Below are 20,592 nucleotides of genomic sequence, written 5' to 3'. Positions count from 1 at the left end.
ACGCACAGTCCCTTGCATAACATAAAGAATGTACTACAAGCACAGTCCCTTGCATAACATAAAGAATGTACTACAAGCACAGTCCCTTGCATAACATAAATAATGTACTACAAGCACAGTCCCTTTCATAACATAAGGAATGTACTACAAGCACAGTCCCTTGCATAACATAAAGAATGTACTACAAGCACAGTCCCTTTCATACCATAAAGAATGAACTACACGCACAGTCCCTTGCATAACATAAATAATGTACTACAAGCACAGTCCCTTTCATAACATAAAGAATGTACTACAAGCACAGTCCCTTGCATAACATAAAGAATGTACTACAAGCACAGTCCCATGCATAACATAAAGAATGTACTACACGCACAGTCCCTTTCATAACATAAAGAATGTACTACAAGCACAGTCCCTTTCATAACATAAAGAATGTACTACACGCACAGTCCCATGCATAACATAAAGAATGTACTACAAGCACAGTCCCTTTCATAACATAAAGAATGTACTACACGCACAGTCCCATGCATAACATAAAGAATGTACTACAAGCACAGTCCCTTTCATAACATAAAGAATGTACTACAAGCACAGTCCCTTGCATAACATAAAGAATGTACAACAAGCACAGTCCCTTGCATAACCATAAAGAATGTACTACAAGCACAGTCCCTTTCATAACATAAAGAATGTACTACAAGCACAGTCCCTTTCATAACATAAAGAATGTACTACAAGCACAGTCCCTTTCATAACATAAAGAATGTACTACAAGCACAGTCCCTTTCATAACATAAATAATGTACTACAAGCACAGTCCCATGCATAACATAAAGAATGTACTACAAGCACAGTCCCTTTCATAACATAAAGAATGTACTACACGCACAGTCCCATGCATAACATAAAGAATGTACTACAAGCACAGTCCCATGCATAACATAAAGAATGTACTACAAGCACAGTCCCATGCATAACATAAAGAATGTACTACAAGCACACTCCCTTTCATAACATAAAGAATGTACTACAAGCACAGTCCCATGCATAACATAAAGAATGTACTACAAGCACAGTCCCATGCATAACATAAAGAATGTACTACAAGCACAGTCCCATAAATAACATAAAGAATGTACTACAAGCACAGTCCCATGCATAACATAAAGAATGTACTACAAGCACAGTCCCTTGCATAACATAAAGAATGTACTACACGCACAGTCCCATGCATAACATAAAGAATGTACTACAAGCACAGTCCCATGCATAACATAAAGAATGTACTACAAGCACAGTCCCTTGCATAACATAAATAATGTACTACAAGCACAGTCCCATGCATAACATAAAGAATGTACTTCAAGCACAATCCCATGCATAACATAAAGAATGTACTACAAGCACAGTCCCATGCATAACATAAAGAATGTACTACAAGCACAGTCCCATGCATAACATAAAGAATGTACTACAAGCACAGTCCCTTTCATAACATAAAGAATGTACTACAAGCACAGTCCCATGCATAACATAAAGAATGTACTACAAGCACAGTCCCTTTCATAACATAAAGAATGTACTACAAGCACAGTCCCATGCATAACATAAAGAATGTACTACACGCACAGTCCCATGCATAACATAAAGAATGTACTACAAGCACAGTCCCTTTCATAACATAAAGAATGTACTACAAGCACAGTCCCTTTCATAACATAAAGAATGTACTACAAGCACAGTCCCATGCATAACATAAATAATGTACTACACGCACAGTCCCATGCATAACATAAAGAATGTACTACAAGCACAGTCCCTTTCATAACATAAAGAATGTACTACAAGCACAGTCCCATGCATAACATAAAGAATGTACTACAAGCACAGTCCCTTTCATAACATAAAGAATGTACTACAAGCACAGTCCCATGCATAACATAAAGAATGTACTACAAAGTAACATGGTGCTGAAACTGAAACTTAGGAATGGATGAGTGCAATATCCGAGCATGGTACATGGATTTTGTGGCATGGACAATACCACCAGCATTCCTTCTTTTTGCTGGGTGGCCTTTGCAGAAACACAAAAAATGTATTTCTGTCTCAAAACAGCATACATTAACAATTTTTTAAAAACCAAAATGGATTGTTCTAATGTTCTTTATTCACTACATAAAATTGGGTTATAGTTTTTCAACTTATTTCCATTTTTTCTGTTTTTCATAAATAAAATATGCAATATTCAAACTTGCGTTGTCAGTTTATGCTCCCGTTTAAGTATTCAAGCCATTGTTTCACATACAGAGATGACATTTAATCAAAGACCTTGTTGCACTCTCTGTAATATATAAAATAACAAGTAAAGGAACTATAAAGCGCTCAAGAACTAGAGCATAGGTCAAGTTTTTAAAAAAGCCCTTTATAGAGAGGGGAGCACACGTGAGTGCTAAACCAGGTGATACTAAACCAATGAAATGCAATTTGTGACACACACTCACTTTATATTTCGCTTGCTCCCTTATTTTTTTCTTTTCTTTTTTTTTTGTTTCTTTTATCTGTCTTCTTTTTTCATTTTTCTTCTCTTTTCTTTTTTTTTTCTCTTTCCTTTTTTCTTCTCTTCTCTTTTCTTTTCCTTTTCTCTCTGCATGTAGTCACTGCATAATCTCCATTAGGACACATAGATTATGCAGGAAGATTCTCTAGAGAAGGGCTTAGAGGGTGGATGTGCTACTGTAAATGCAGCTGGCTGCAAATAAAAATCATTATTGTTCAGTGTCAGGCAGCTGTGGTGTATTTTTGGTCCAAAATGGTCATCATATCATAGACTTTGGTGGCTTCCCTGTGGTGGTGTCAAGTATCACTGGATATGATACTATTGGGTGGGAGGGGGGGTTCAATAAATAATTATAAAAGTACCTCTTTAATATTTAAATGTAATAATGATACATCAAAATTTATTGTACCACACTTTAGATTCACTTCAAATAAACAAAAGTCACAGCTAGGAAATCTAATGAGATTTTTTTTTAAAACTGAAAGAAGAAATGTCTTTGTTCTTTTTTGCTGTTAGATTAATTCCAGTATATATAAAATTGCAAAGGATATAAGTGAATAAAAACTGAAACTGAAATCCCCTGATAATATATATACTAAATATTGTTGTTAGATACAGTTTGAAAATTGAAAAATGTATACATATATCACATATATAGATATATAGATAGATAGATAGATAGATATAAATGGTTTAGGTCTGAAGTCTGTTGAATTTGAGGAGTATTCATTTGTTTTGCATTGCTTCTTTCTAGCAAAAACAATGGCACTTACGCAAGCGCGTCTTAACCGTGCTGGGAAGTTAACCTCAGCACTAGCAGATGAACAGGTCCGATGGAAGGAGAGCATTGCTAATTTTGAAGAGGAGATTTCAAATGTCATTGGAAATGTTTTCATTGCCGCCGCCTGCGTTGCATATTTTGGTGCTTTTACAGCCGTTTATAGACAGATGGTAAGTTTATACTTTCTGTATTCTTTGTTGCAGCGGCTCAACGTTGCTAAGCTTCTCATTGTTCAAAATCAAGTACCTTTCATCAGCTTTCTGTGTCAGTTTGGTTCATTTAAACTCACCATCAGCCTCATCCTTACCTCCATACCGTACCTGATATTATTCTGAAAAACAGTGTCCAACCCCTAATGAAGATAACACAATATCATTTAAAAAATGATCAATTAAATACATTTTTTCATCTTTCAAATAAAAGTTTTTAGTTGAATTAATTAAAATTGTATTATCTTGTCAATAGTCACTGAGCAAGAGTCTTATATATTACGGGTAAAGTAAGACATCTGGATAATCCGAGGATTACCTGGGTAAAATGGACACTATCCAAGCGGCTGTGGTTAAAGCCCGATGTACTGTAATTTCCCCATCTACACATTTTTTTGCCTCTGCCTGGGGGGTTGAAGTGGAGCGTCCCGTAGATCCTCTGGCATCCACCCCAAGTGAACCTTTGGAAATGAGGTTTACAAGATGGGCTTCGCCCACGTTGACCCCCCATGAAGGAGGCAAAAAAGATAATGAAGATAGGAGAATTACAGTGCATGCTATATATGTTTGATGTGGTGACTCCACATTCTGAGGGGATTTATGATCATAAATCGGGCTTTACCCACAGCCGCTTGTGTAAAATACGTTTTACTCCGGTAATCCTAGGATTACCCAATAGCTGACTTTATCCATAAAATATAAATTACATTTAGTAAAAATGTTAATGCAATGAATGGGCTTGAGGAAGTGATACAAATTTCCCAGTGTTTGATTTCATGTCACTTAGCGGGAGCCTAAAATCATCATGTTTATAGATCTGGAGTCTATTTCTTTGCTTGGAGCACATAGTTGTTCAACTAAACTGATAAACGTTATGAAAAGTATATTCTGCTAACCAAAGTGTCATGTAGTGTACACCACACAAGTTGTATCAGATGACAGCAGGCAGATGACTATGTGCAAAGATACTTAGACAAGCACATCTAGCCTCTGCTATGTTTCCTGCTACTACATAGTCATTCCGAACAATACGTGCTGGTAACACAAATAATGCAAGTCTCCTGATCAAGTGGCTGCAATCTATCACAGTCATTGAAAGTGTAAGTTGCTGATAAACACGAACTATCATAAAAGTAAAGGCCATGTAAGCAAAGAGCAGTAAAATTGAAAATATAAAGCGATACTATTGTTTAGCTTTGGGCATCTTGGCTAAAGTGCAAAAAATAATAATGGAGGGGCCTATTAGCATCCTCTTCAACTTAATGCCTTCTAATGTCTCCCTATGGAAATTCCCATACCCCTGGGTGGAGTACTGCTCACTATGGAAACCTGCTCTAACCAATGCTGTGTGAAGGACTGGGGAAACTGATTCACTCTTAGTTCATTAGTAGACTAGTTCCCAGGAAGCCATTCACTACTACTTTTCATCTGATTTAATGAGACACTAAAGTCAAAATAAAACTTTCATGATTCAGATATTCCATTCTCCAAATACACACAATCTTTTTAAATGCACATTTTCTGAGGCACATGAGTTCATAGTATGGGGCATATTTATCAAGCTCTGTACGGAGCTTGATGCCCCTTGTTTCCAGCTGCTCCATGACTTGTCCGCCTGCTCTGAGGCCGCGGACAGAAATCAACCCGATCGAATACGATTGAGTTGATTGACACCTCCTGCTAGCGGATCTGCAGGGGGCGGCATTGCACCAGCAGTTCACAAGAACTGCTTGTGCAATGATAAATTCAGACAGTGTATGCTGTCGGCATTTATCGATGTGCGGCGGACATGATACGCTACTTCATATCATGTCCGCTCGCACATTGTTAAATATGAAAGTAACTTTGAAATTTGTCCAAAATTGTTTTCCTTTTAATTTAAAATTCAGACTAAGGGCCTGATGGTTTAAAGCTCTCAGGTGAGATGATCTAAAATGACCCTTCAGCACTACGATGTCCCTATTGAAAATTTTAAAAGGCAGATTTTGATATACTTTTTCAAGGGGCATTCCCTGCATTTGTGTATGTGAAGTGAGAAAAGCCCAGTACAATAGACAAGCCCAGTGCAATATAGCACTACATTACATGATAGTCCTGATGCATTTACACTTTGTGCTTTGTATTTTATATTGCTTTACACTTCCGATTAAGATTTATTACATTTAAACTTTGCACTTTCTATTTTGTATACAGCAGTGTAATTAGGATTGTGATTTTACAAATTCTGATTATACTTTCACTGTTTATGGGTAACTAACAAATTAGGATCATACTTTGTATGTTTATGTGTATCTTTTACAAATTACATTGCACTTTGTATGTTTTTTATTTAAAATAAAACTGAAAAACTAACAGCTTCAGTTTCCCAGAGAGCGTCATTAATTTCTATAGTCTGATAAGCAAAGATTCTCTAATTTGGAGAGAAATTATAGTGCAGACTTCACAGGGGCTTAACTCACTGAATTTTATAAGAAAAAAGGGCAGAACCTGGAAGTCCCAGAGAAATGAGAGATGCCTTCCGTAGAAAGTAATGGCACTCTCTGCGATACAGAATTTCACAGGGGTGAGATAAGGTAACTAGAAAACACCTGAAACTGATATAAAGGAGCCTATTTATCAAACGTCTTGCGGACCTGATCCGACAGTGCGGATCAGGTCCGGAAAAACCTTGCTGAATACGGAGAGCAATACGCTCTCCGCATTTAACATTGCACCAGCAGCTCACAAGAGCTGCTGGTGCAACGCCGCCCCCTGCTGACTCGCAGCCAATTGGCCGCCAGCAGGGAGGTGTCAATCAACCCGATCATACTCGATCGGGTTGATTTCCGGAGATTCCTGTCCGCCTCTTCAGAGCAGGAGGACAGGGTTATGGAGCAGCGGTCTTTAGACCGCTGCTTCATAACTGCTGTTTCTAGCGAGTCTGAAGACTCGCCAGAAATATGGCCCACAAGCTCCGTTGCATCAATAGGCTCAGTTTGCATCAATTACAAATGAAACTTAACTTACTGTTGCCTATAGATTAGTATATATATATATATATATACAGTATATATATATATATATATATATACATACATACATACATACTGTATATATATATATATATATATATATCTATACATACATACATACACAGTATATTACTTTTCTGTCAGTTAAAAAAGTCTATTTTGAATCTTGAGAACTTCACCTGTATGCAGCTGGTGAGAAAAATCAGTAAGACCAGCTTGTTTAAAATGTGCACAGCATTTCACAAGACTTGTGAGAGAGCTTCAGACATACACTGGGAACTCTCCATGTTGAGCCCAGGGAACTCCCCTGTCCCTCCGACTTTCTGAAGCTGTAATTTATTTTACAATAGAGAAAATATGTATTACACTGTTTTTTCTCTCCTTCACATACAGACATGAGAGAGATCTCACAGTGCTGGAGAGTTCCACCCTTTTCCTTTGATCATTCAGTGAGTTCTGCCCAAGTGAAGAATTGTTGATCATCAGACTCTAAGTGTTGAGTTTAGGATTAGTTTAACACTGCATAGTGATCTGCATGCAAAAAAAATAAGCTTTCAAACCTGCCATTTTATTAGCAATTGTTGTATTATTTTGCAGTCTTTTGATATATATCATTCAAAGCCACTTGAGTATGTTTATATGCCTTGGCCAATAAGGAACATATATTAATTAACTCCTCCACTGGTCAAGCAATCCCTGTGCAGCATGTTGTAGAGCCAGCGCTCACAATCATATAGGATGCACATCAGCCTCTATGGGGGCAGCAGAAAAAAACCACAGGAAAAAAAACAGACAAAATAAATACCAAAAGCACAACATGTTCCTGTTCATTATATTGTTTGTTTCCCCTAATTTGCAACAGTCAAGAAGCTTTTTGTCCATTTTTGCTTAGTTTAAATAAAAAACAAATAATCTGCATTATGGTTAAATATGGTAGTAATTGTATAATTAAGGAATAATATCCTGTAATTTTGCTTGGCAATTTTTAATCAATAACAGAAACAAAATATCTCCCCTACGACTATATATAATGTACTGTATTATCATAGTTTGTAATTTACTGGAACAAGCAGCCAAGCAAAAGAAATCAGTGTTAGTTTTATCAGAATCTCGGTTGGATGCTTGTGTTTTGCGGCATTGAACTTGATGTTCTTGGGGCTCAACTGATGAAGCGTTTAACATCACCGTGGGATGTAAAGTAGAAAAAAAAGACATCAAATCATCAGCAGCTAAATTTGCACACAGTACCTATTTATAAATACTGAAGATGAAACTTGTTAGTCTGTAATATTTATTTTCATGTTATTTATGTGAACTTTTCTTGCAAGGAGTGCTGTAGACAGATCGGATTGGGTTAGAAATCGGCAAAAAAAAAAAAAAGAGATTTCTTATTTTATATTTTAAAAGTGAAACATTGCTTTTTATACCTTGACAATGAAAGTGCAAATACATTAGAGCATTTTATTATTGCACTATTGCTTACATATACATATGTGTTTAACTCTTACAAATGGGTTAAACACATAGTTAAAATCAGCTCCAAAGCAGCACTGCACTACTGAGAGCTAGCAGAATACATCTGGTGAGCCAATAAAAAAAACACATAATTAAACACTGTATATTAGAATCTACAACTTTGATACAGTAAAGGGATATTATAGAATACGCAATTTTAAAAACTTTCTAATTCTATTATCACTTTTTCATGGTATCTTTTGTTGAAAAGCAGGGACATAAGCTGAAGAGCCGGCCCATTTCTGGAGCACTATATGGCAGCAGTTTTACAAGAATGTCATCCATTTGCAAGAGCACTAGATGGCAGCACCAGATGCCTACCTAGGTATCTCTTCAACACAGAATATCACGGGAACAAAGCAAATTTGATAATAGAAGTAAATTGGAAACTTTTTTTAAAATTGTGTGTTCTATCTGAATCACTAAAGAACATTTTTGGGTTTCATATCCCTTTAAACAACAAATTTCCACCCTCATTTAGCCTATTAGCATTCCCATTCAACTAGCCCTTTAGCCCAGCCTACAGTTGTTTTGGAAGGAAGAAAGAAGATAATCCTGGAGTACTTGATGCTTGCTCTATTGGAAGTCAGTCTGGTAAACACACTTATGTAGGGCTTTTTGAGCTCAGAGAAGACCTATCCTTTTGTTGAATTTTTCCAACGTTTAACATTTTTTTTTATCTGATGGCTGTTCTTTAAAGCAGCCCTTTTTAGTATGACCCTACACGCGCGCAAACCTGATATTCTCAAGTGCGCTCACCCGACATGAAAATATTAATAATTCACGTTATAATGTTCTTTACATATACATAATTACATATATGTATTTATGTGTTTTATATGTGCATATATGTCTATGTGTGTATATATATATATATATATATATATATATATATATATATACACACACAAATAAATACATACAATATAAATGTACACACACACATATATACATATAGATAGATAGATAGATAGATAGATAGATAGATATAGACACATACATATTTAGACATTTATTTGTATGTATCTCAATGTTAAAGCCCTTTGCCTCCCTTTTTTTCTAACACCTGAGACCTCATATCTTTGAGCCCTTATAACTTTTTTGGAAGTGTACTCTGTAATATATTTTTCTCCAACATTGGTGTGTCCGGTCCACGGCGTCATCCTTACTTGTGGGATATTCTCTTCCCCAACAGGAAATGGCAAAGAGTCCCAGCAAAGCTGGTCACATGGTCCCTCCTAGGCTCCGCCCGCCCCAGTCATTCTCTTTGCCGTTGCACAGGCAACATCTCCACGGAGATGGTTAAGAGTTTTTTGGTGTTTAAATGTAGTTTTTATTCTTCTATCAAGTGTTTGTTATTTTAAAATAGTGCTGGTATGTACTATTTACTCTGAAACAGAAAAGGATGAAGATTTCTGTTTGTAAGAGGAAGATGATTTTAGCAGACAGTAACTAAAATCGATTGCTGTTTCCACATAGGACTGTTGAGATGAAGTAACTTCAGTTGGGGGAAACAGTTAGCAGACTTTTCTGCTTAAGGTATGACTAGCCATATTTCTAACAAGACTGTGTAATGCTGGAAGGCTGTCATTTCCCCTCATGGGGACCGGTAAGCCATTTTTGTAGTCAAACAAACAGAATAAAGGGCTTAATATGGGCTAAAAGACTGGTAGACATTTTTATGGGCTAAATCGATTGCTTTATTTGGGCATATTATTCAGATTTAGGCTAACAATGGCATTTATAATCTTTGGGAACGCTTATAAAACGGCAGGCACTGTGTTGGACACCTTTTTCAGTCAGGGGGCCTTTCTAGTTATAGACTGAGCCTCATTTTCGCGCCATTAATGCGCAGTTGTTTTTTGAGAGCAGGGCATGCAGATGCATGTGTGAGGATCTAAAAATCACTGAAAAAGCTTCTAGAAGGCGTCATTTGGTATCGTATTCCCCTCTGGGCTTGGTTGGGTCTCAGCAAAGACTATAGCTGGGACTGTATATGGGTTAAATTTAAAAACGGCTCCGGTTCCGTTATTTTAAGGGTTAAAGCTCTGAAATTTGGTGTGCAATACTTTTAAGGCTTTAAGACACTGTGGTGAAATTTTGGTAATTTTTGAACGATTCCTTCATACTTTTTCACATATTCAGTAATAAAGTGTTTTCTGTTTGAAATTTAAAGAGACAGTAACGGTTTTATTTTAAAACGTTTTTTTGTGCTTTGTTGACAAGTTTAAGCCTGTTTAACATGTCTGTACCTTCAGATAAGCTATGTTCTATATGTATGAAAGCCAATGTGTCTCCCCATTTAAATTTATGTGATAATTGTGCCATAGCGTCCAAACAAAGTAAGGACAGTACTGTCACAGATAATGATATTGCCCAAGATGATTCCTCAAATGAGGGGAGTAAACATGATACTACATTATCTCCTACTGTGTCTACACCAGTTTTGCCCATGCAGGAGGCCCCTAGTACATCTAGTGCGCCAATACTTATTACCATGCAACAATTAACGGCTGTAATGGATAACTCCATAGCAAATCTTTTATCCAAAATGCCTACTTATCAGAGAAAGCGCGATTGCTCTGTTTTAAACACTGAAGAGCAAGAGGGCGCTGATGATAATTGTTCTGTCATACCCTCACACCAATCTGAAGGGGCCATGAGGGAGGTTTTGTCTGATGGAGAAATCTCAGATTCAGGAAAAATTTCTCATCAAGCTGAACCTGATGTTGTGACATTTAAATTTAAATTAGAACATCTCCGCGCACTGCTTAAGGAGGTGTTATCTACTCTGGATGATTGTGACAACTTGGTCATTCCAGAGAAATTATGCAAGATGGACAGGTTCCTAGAGGTTCCGGTGCCCCCCGACGCTTTTCCTATACCCAAGCGGGTGGCGGACATAGTAAATAAGGAGTGGGAAAAGCCCGGCATACCTTTTGTTCCCCCCCCTATATTTAAGAAATTATTTCCTATGGTCGACCCCAGAAAGGACTTATGGCAGACAGTCCCCAAGGTTGAGGGGGCAGTTTCTACTCTAAACAAACGCACTACTATTCCTATCGAAGATAGTTGTGCTTTCAAAGATCCTATGGATAAAAAATTGGAAGGTTTGCTTAAAAAGATTTTTGTACAGCAAGGCTACCTTCTACAACCAATTTCATGCATTGTTCCTGTCACTACAGCAGCGTGGTTCTGGTTCGAGGAACTAGAAAAGTCGCTCAGTAGAGAAACTCCATATGAGGAGGTTATGGACAGAGTTCACGCACTTAAATTGGCTAACTCTTTTATTTTAGATGCCGCTTTGCAATTAGCTAGATTAGCGGCGAAAAATTCAGGGTTTGCTATCGTGGCGCGCAGAGCGCTTTGGCTAAAGTCTTGGTCAGCGGATGTGTCATCCAAGACAAGATTGCTTAACATCCCTTTCAAAGGTAAAACTTTATTTGGACCAGAATTGAAAGAGATTATTTCAGACATCACTGGGGGAAAGGGCCACGCCCTTCCACAGGATAGGTCTTTTAAGGCTAAAAATAAACCTAATTTTCGTCCCTTTCGCAGAAACGGACCAGCCTCTAATTCTGCATCCTCTAAGCAAGAGGGTAATGCCTCACAACCCAAACCAGCCTGGAAACCAATGCAAGGCTGGAACAAGGGTAAGCAGGCCAAGAAGCCTGTCACTGCTAACAAAACAGCATGAAGGAGTAGCCCCCGATCCGGGACCGGATCTAGTGGGGGGCAGACTCTCTCTCTTTGCTCAGGCTTGGGCAAGAGATGTTCAGGATCCTTGGGCGCTAGAAATAGTTTCTCATGGTTATCTCCTGGAATTCAAGGAACTACCCCCAAGGGGAAGGTTCCACAAGTCTCACTTATCCTCAAACCAAATAAAGAGACAGGCATTCTTACATTGTGTAGAAGACCTGTTAAAGATGGGAGTGATACACCCAGTTCCAATAAAGGAACAAGGAATGGGTTTTTATTCCAATCTGTTCGTAGTTCCCAAAAAAGAGGGAACGTTCAGACCAATTTTGGATTTGAAGATCCTAAACAAATTTCTCAGGGTACCATCGTTCAAAATGGAAACTATTCGAACGATTCTACCCACCATCCAGGAAGGTCAATTTATGACTACCGTGGATCTAAAGGATGCGTACCTACATATTCCTATCCACAAAGAACATCATCAGTTCCTAAGGTTCGCTTTTCTGGACAAGCATTACCAGTTTGTGGCCCTCCCATTCGGATTAGCCACTGCTCCAAGGATTTTCACAAAGGTGCTAGGGTCCCTTCTAGCGGTTCTAAGACCAAGGGGCATTGCGTAGTACCTTACTTGGACGACATTCTAATACAAGCGTCGTCCCTGTCAAAAGCAAAGGCTCATACGGACATCGTTCTAGCCTTTCTCAGATCTCACGGATGGAAGGTGAACAAAGAAAAAAGTTCTCTGTCCCCGTCAACAAGAGTTCCCTTCTTGGGAACAATAATAGATTCCTTAGAAATGAGGATTTTTCTGACAGAGGTCAGAAAATCAAAACTTCTAAGCTCTTGTCAAGTGCTTCATTCTGTTCCTCGTCCTTCCATAGCGCAGTGCATGGAAGTAGTAGGATTGATGGTTGCAACAATGGACATAGTTCCTTTTGCACGAATTCATCTAAGACCATTACAACTGTGCATGCTCAAACAGTGGAATGGGGATTATACAGACTTGTCTCCAATGATTCAAGTAGATCAAAAGACCAGAGATTCACTCCGTTGGTGGCTGACCCTGGACCATCTGTCCCAGGGAATGAGTTTCCGCAGGCCAGAGTGGGTCATTGTCACGACCGACGCCAGTCTAGTGGGCTGGGGCGCGGTCTGGGAATCCCTGAAAGCTCAGGGTCTATGGTCTCGGGAAGAGTCTCTTCTCCCGATAAACATTCTGGAACTGAGAGCGATATTCAATGCTCTCAGAGCTTGGCCTCAACTAGCAAAGGCCAAATTCATAAGGTTCCAATCAGACAACATGACGACCGTTGCATATATCAATCATCAGGGGGGAACAAAGAGTTCCCTGGCGATGAAAGAAGTGACCAAAATAATTCAATGGGCGGAGGATCACTCCTGCCACTTGTCTGCGATCCACATCCCAGGAGTGGAAAATTGGGAAGCGGATTTTCTGAGTCGTCAGACATTCCATCCGGGGGAGTGGGAACTCCATCCGGAAATCTTTGCCCAAATAACTCAATTATGGGGCATTCCAGACATGGATCTGATGGCGTCTCGTCAGAACTTCAAGGTTCCTTGCTACGGGTCCAGATCCAGGGATCCCAAGGCGACTCTAGTAGATGCACTAGTAGCACCTTGGACCTTCAACCTAGCTTATGTATTCCCACCGTTTCCTCTCATTCCCAGGCTGGTAGCCAGGATCAATCAGGAGAGGGCCTCGGTGATCTTGATAGCTCCTGCGTGGCCACGCAGGACTTGGTATGCAGACCTGGTGAATATGTCATCGGCTCCACCATGGAAGCTACCTTTGAGACAGGACCTTCTTGTTCAGGGTCCATTCGAACATCCAAATCTGGTCTCCCTCCAACTGACGGCTTGGAGATTGAACGCTTGATTCTATCAAAGCGTGGGTTTTCAGATTCTGTTATAAATACTCTGGTTCAGGCCAGAAAACCTGTAACTAGGAAAATTTACCATAAAATATGGAAAAAATATATCTGTTGGTGTGAATCCAAAGGATTCCCATGGAATAAAATAAAAATTCCTAAGATTCTCTCCTTTCTACAAGAAGGTTTGGAGAAAGGATTATCTGCAAGTTCTCTAAAGGGACAGATCTCTGCTTTATCTGTCTTACTACACAAAAGACTGGCAGCTGTGCCAGATGTTCAAGCTTTTGTTCAGGCTCTGGTTAGGATCAAGCCTGTTTACAGACCTTTGACTCCTCCCTGGAGTCTAAATCTAGTTCTTTCAGTTCTTCAAGGGGTTCCGTTTGAACCTTTACATTCCATAGATATTAAGTTACTATCTTGGAAAGTTTTGTTTTTAGTTGCAATTTCTTCTGCTAGAAGAGTTTCAGAGTTATCTGCTCTGCAGTGTTCTCCGCCCTATCTGGTGTTCCATGCAGATAAGGTGGTTTTGCGTACTAAGCCTGGTTTTCTTCCTAAAGTTGTTTCTAACAAGAATATTAACCAGGAGATAGTTGTACCTTCTTTGTGTCTGAATCCAGTTTCAAAGAAGGAACGTTTGTTACACAATTTGGACATTGTCCGTGCTCTAAAGTTCTATTTAGAGGCTACTAAAGATTTCAGACAAACATCTTCCTTGTTTGTTGTTTATTCTGGTAAAAGGAGAGGCCAAAAAGCGACTTCTACCTCTCTTTCCTTTTGGCTTAAAAGCATCATCCGATTGGCTTATGAGACTGCCGGACGGCAGCCTCCTGAAAGAATCACAGCTCACTCCACTAGGGCTGTGGCTTCCACATGGGCCTTCAAGAACGAGGCTTCTGTTGACCAGATATGTAAGGCAGCGACTTGGTCTTCACTGCACACTTTTGCCAAATTTTACAAATTTGATACTTTTGCTTCTTCGGAGGCTATTTTTGGGAGAAAAGTTTTGCAAGCTGTGGTGCCTTCCGTTTAGGTAACCTGATTTGCTCCCTCCCTTCATCCGTGTCCTAAAGCTTTGGTATTGGTTCCCACAAGTAAGGATGACGCCGTGGACCGGACACACCAATGTTGGAGAAAACAGAATTTATGCTTACCTGATAAATTACTTTCTCCAACGGTGTGTCCGGTCCACGGCCCGCCCTGGTTTTTTAATCAGGTCTGATTAATTATTTTCTCTAACTACAGTCACCACGGTACCATATGGTTTCTCATATATATATTCCTCCTGTCCGTCGGTCGAATGACTGGGGTGGGCGGAGCCTAGGAGGGACCATGTGACCAGCTTTGCTGGGACTCTTTGCCATTTCCTGTTGGGGAAGAGAATATCCCACAAGTAAGGATGACGCCGTGGACCGGACACACCGTTGGAGAAAGTAATTTATCAGGTAAGCATAAATTCTGTTTTTATGTGTTTTGTGACACTTGTTTTGTTTCACGAAACAGTTAACCAGAGCTCTGAGGTTGTGCTAACCCGGCTCACATTAACTACAATTGTGCCTAAGCGATTGCATTTATTGTCACCTTGTAGTATGAGAGAAAACCTAACCTGATGTGTGCAAACAGCCGCAATAAGCCCATTTTTGCTTGCGTGCAACAGTTATCGCTCCATTCGTAATCTAGCCTTTAGTGTCCTTTTAAAAATCCAATTTATTGGTTGTCGCTGAGTAAGTTAATCAGTGGCCCACTCAATTTGATTACCGAACCTTTGCTAAGAATCACTTGAAACCTTGGACTAAGAAGTTTTGCATTGTACACACTAAACTTAAATGGACATTAAACACTAAATACATTTTATTAGCATAGTATTGAGGTTATTCCCTTCTCCCTCTAGACATGGGTGCTGCCATGTTGAAATCTAGTTTTCACTACATTCCAGGACTGATGTGTTTGCACATGTGCAGCAACTCTCCTTCAGATTCCAAAATGGTAGTACTCATAATTAGGGGTTGGGGCACATGAAACGCATTTAGTATTTAATAGCCCTTTAAAAGGACATTTTAAATAGAAAATGGGTTTAATGTCTAAACATAGTAATTATCTAAATGTAAAACTTTGGCTTGCTATGTTTTAAAGTGGTAAAGACAAATCCAGTGTTTTCCATTGCTTTCTAAAATTTACTTTCAGTTAATTAGTTTTGCATCTTCCTGAATTTCAGTGTTTTTTCCATATAGATAGATATTTATTTTAGACATTTACTATGTGTAATTTTAACTTAAAAAAAAAAATAAAAAATATATATATATATATATATTATCTCTTTAAAGGGACATTAAACACTTTGAGATGGCAATATAAAATTATAAATTGTAAATAAAATTCTTTTTATTTGATCAATATTTTGTCAATATTTAGACAGCTGGTGAAACTTTAAAAAATACATCTACAGGTTATTCTCAGACTAATCTTTTCTTTGAATGCATCACTCTATCTAGCATTTATTTAGTATTAAATGCCCCTTTAATTCATGCCTAGGTTTATCAATTCAAACTAAATTCAGTGAATTTAGTGATTCCCTTAAGGTTTAATGCTGCTTCACAGATTTCATACCTGTCTATGTATTTTGCCTTTGGCTGTGTTCTAATACCATACCTGTCTGTAACTGTTTATGAAAAGCAACAAAAAGCATTCTTGAAACCAAAAACACTTCATTTAATTCAGACAACAAACGCTTAACTTGCCAAAAATAATATCTTTTGATGTATTTATGTGCATCAGAATAAAGAATAAAAAAATGCCACAGCTGCATTGTTTAAACAGGCTTTTAAATAGATGTTGTCAAAGTGTACCTAGTGGTTAACTAGAAAACCACAAAATTACTATTAAATATATTTCAGAAATATATATATATTTTTTTGTAGCATACATTTTTTCTGTCCATAATCGACCTCAGCAGAGGTGAAAAAATAAAATAATGCATAAACAATGTGGGCAAGATTACACATAGCGCTTTATGAGTTTTCCACGTGTGATGTGGTCTTTTTGCAATCAATTTCCATTGCCCAGGTACTACAAGTCTTGAAAAATCGTGATTGCGCATGCGCATTCACCTTTTATGCAACGATCCTTTCCGCGCTCGAAGAGCTGTAGTTAACAGTTTTGCACAACATAATTTTTCACGAAACACCTCAAAAATACATTACAAAGTACAGTTACTCATATTAACACTGTCTAATAAAAATTATTTAAAATAAAATATTGCACACAAAAGTTATAAGGGATCAAAGTTACGAGATCTCGGGAGTTAGAGAAAAAAAGCACACGCAGGGATTTTACATTGACATACATACACATACATAGAGAAACATGGATTTATATGTATAGAGATATGTTTACAATGGAGATAATGAAACGATTTTACATTACAATCTTATGCACATTAAACAATATCTCAAGGGATTTTCAAAGCGATATTCGCATATAGATCTCAAGATATATTGACATATATATAATCATATACATATCTTGCTATAAATAGATATATCAGTCCAAAATCATCACATATATAGAGAAATATTTATTTAGAAATAAGTAGAACATATTCCGTTACGAAACATTTTTGCAATATGAAATATTCGCATTTTCATGTACACTTTCAAGGAGAATACGTCATGGGCTTTGTGCAACATATTAGGGTTTTTGTGTTTTTTTTTTCTTTTTGTCTTCTCCATTGACTTCTATGGGAAATAAGTGAACAAACACGCGATTTGGCTGTTTGCATTACGCGGCTTAATATTTGTGCAAAATAAGTTATTTTGCAACTTGTAATAGCTGCGCAACTCCAAATGCAAAAAAGCCATAAAGCACACAGTGTTTTCGCAACTGATTTGCCGCGCGACTTGTAATCTTACCCTGTATGTTTTACTAACCAAATGACAGTGTCAAGCCTTGTTTACTCAAGCAACAGGTGCAGATTGCAGCAAACAATGTGTTCATTTTTTTCCGAATGTCCTCACACTTGACTGGTATAATAATTTATTGAAAAACTAAAAAGTTTTGTAATCACAAAGGGCTAGAATCGATTATAAGTGGAGGTCTATTTATTGCTCCTGCTCACATGTTAACTCCGATAGATGGAAGCTTTCTGCGTGCGATGGGCAACTCGCGTATTACAAGTTCAAAGTAAAAACGTTTTCCCACGAATAGTAACCTGATGCGCACAAAAAGCGAACTTGGAATATTGAGACCCCATATTCCCCCATAGGCTTCAATGGAGCATGAAAAGTGTAAAAAAAAACATATACCCTACTCGCGCGCAAGCTCAATCACGTTCTCTTAAGTGCGCTAACCTGACATGAAACATAAATATTTCACATTCCATGTTATTCACATAGAAGAATATGTTCTATTTATATATACAGTATATATACTGTATATATATATATATATATATATATGATTATATATAAGTATAGTATATACATATATATATATATATATATTATATGGTTAAAAAAGAGAGAAGTAACTAGGAATGTAATCCTAGTTTTAAAAAAGACAGGGATTTCAGCACTCTTTTGAAAATGAAGCTCATTGGACCATAGTACGTGTTTGAACAGTAAGTTTTTTTATTTATTCAATTGTGAACGGGAAATTCTCCCCGCTGTATGTACACCACTCCCCAGAAGAATAAGATACAACACACTGAATCACATTCGTAGTCAAAAATTAATAAGGAAACATTAGTTACCTATATACATACTAGAGTTCGTATTCAAAACCTGACCGGTCAGGGGTACATATCTTGCAAAGATATAAAGAACAGCCAGAAACTTTGTAGAGTTATTTTTGATACCTCTAAGGAACCTCTACACCCTGCTGCACACAGAACCCCTTTTTAAGAGGTATATCCTGGGCAGGTTATGATGAGTGGGATCTAAGAGGTCAAATAGGGGTACCACAGGCAGAAGCAGTTCACAAGTTTAAGTCACAGTCACAATATGGTATGCAGTGAATAATGATGCTGTACTTAGTCACGGAAAAAAGCCTTATTCTTAGACTCACTACACCCAACTGCTCACAGTACTCCAAACGAGGAGAATACACTACTGGGTAGTACATAAAGTGGTAAGTATCACCCGGATCTAAGTGGTCTCTAAGTTAGGCTTCCTTGAGTTTAACAGTATGCATGTACAAAAACATATATAAGCAAAACTAACAGACAGTAATGTTTGGGTAGTCTCCAAACTCTTTCGATACTCCCACATCACTCGTAAGAATTTTCCAATTCTTGGACAGAATCTCCCTTAGGGCATTCCAACGGCAGTTATAGTCTGTAACCAGCCTAATTTTAGAATCTATTATCTTTTCTTTTTGTGCAAGGAGTGTATTTCGATTTGCATGTGCAGCATTATTAAATGCCTTCCTTACATTTCGCTTGGAATACCCTCTGTCCAAGAACCTTTTTTGCATGTCTGTACCATGCTTCAGGAATCTTTCTTTTGTCGAGCAGTTTCTACAAAGTCGTAAAAATTGCCCTTTGGGTATACCTTGTATCAAATGTGTTGGGTGATGACTTGAAGCTAAGAGGAGGCTATTAGTAGTCACAATCATTCCTTGTTCAATTTTTACATTGATATCCAGAAACGATATTTGCTCCTTGCTGTACTGCAGGGTTAGAGAAATATTACTGTCATTAATGTTGAGGCTTTACTTGCTAGCATTTCAAGATCCCAGAGACACTGAGGAAACACTATCATCTGTGCTTTATGCTTTAACCTTATAATTGCTTTCTTTTCTTACTGCAAGCTTTGCATGAATAGCTTACATAAAAGCACTATAATGGCACATACTGTCTGTTAGTTTTGCTTATATATGTTTTTGTACATGCATACTGTTAAACTCAAGGAAGCCTAACTTAGAGACCACTTAGATCCGGGTGATACTTACCACTTTATGTACTACCCAGTAGTGTATTCTCCTCGTTTGGAGTACTGTGAGCAGTTGGGTGTAGTGAGTCTAAGAATAAGGTTTTTTTCCTTGACTAAGTACAGCATCATTATTCACTGCATACCATATTGTGACTGTGACTAAAACTTGTGAACTGCTTCTGCCTGTGGTACCCCTATTTGACCTCTTAGATCCCACTCATCATAACCTGCCCAGGATATACCTCTTAAAAAGGGGTTCTGTGTGCAGCAGGGTGTAGAGGTTCCTTAGAGGTATCAAAAATAACTCTACAAAGTTTCTGGCTGTTCTTTATATCTTTGCAAGATATGTACCCCTGACCGGTCAGGTTTTGAATACGAACTCTAGTATGTATATAGGTAACTAATGTTTCCTTATTAATTTTTGACTACGAATGTGATTCAGTGTGTTGTATCTTTTTCTTCTGGGGAGTGGTGTACATACAGCGGGGAGAATTTCCCGTTCACAATTGAATAAATAATAAAAAAACTTACTGTTCAAACACGTTCTATGGTCCAATGAGCTTCATTTTCAAAAGAGTGCTGAAATCCCTGTCTTTTTAAAACTAGGATTACATTCCTAGTTACTTCTCTCTTTTTTAACCATATAATACTTTGTATAAGGGTCTGCACCACCTCAATTACTATTCTGACAAAACGAGTTGTGTTATTGTCAGCTTGTGACTTTATATAAAAGCTCATGAACAGCATTTGCGTTCCCTCTGTTACTCTTTGTCTATATACATATATATGTATATATATATATTTAAAAATACTTAGAACATATTCCCTTATGTGCAGAGGAATGTGAAATATTTACAGTAAATACATAAACACTTTATTAAATATGAATATTGCATAAATATGCTTTTACATGTTTTCAGCTACTTGACTGCAAATGGATCCAATGCACTTTTATATTTGTATATACGTGTACATATGTGTATATATGTCTGTAAATA

General features: G+C 37.8%; 1 protein-coding gene across 1 annotated transcript in view; it reads left to right on the top strand.

Annotated features, from left to right (window-relative positions):
* The window catches only part of DNAH6 (dynein axonemal heavy chain 6), a 482,313-nt gene that overhangs the window by 274,966 nt on the left and 186,755 nt on the right, over positions 1 to 20,592 (top strand). Inside the window, exon 53 of the mRNA XM_053703293.1 lies at positions 3,318 to 3,514. Coding sequence (XP_053559268.1) covers positions 3,318 to 3,514 — 197 coding nt within the window. The remainder of the gene's footprint in view (positions 1 to 3,317; positions 3,515 to 20,592) is intronic.

The sequence above is a fragment of the Bombina bombina genome, chromosome 2 (assembly GCF_027579735.1).
Source record: "Bombina bombina isolate aBomBom1 chromosome 2, aBomBom1.pri, whole genome shotgun sequence".
NCBI lineage: Eukaryota > Metazoa > Chordata > Amphibia > Anura > Bombinatoridae > Bombina > Bombina bombina.
This window is presented reverse-complemented; position numbering and strand designations above follow the sequence as displayed.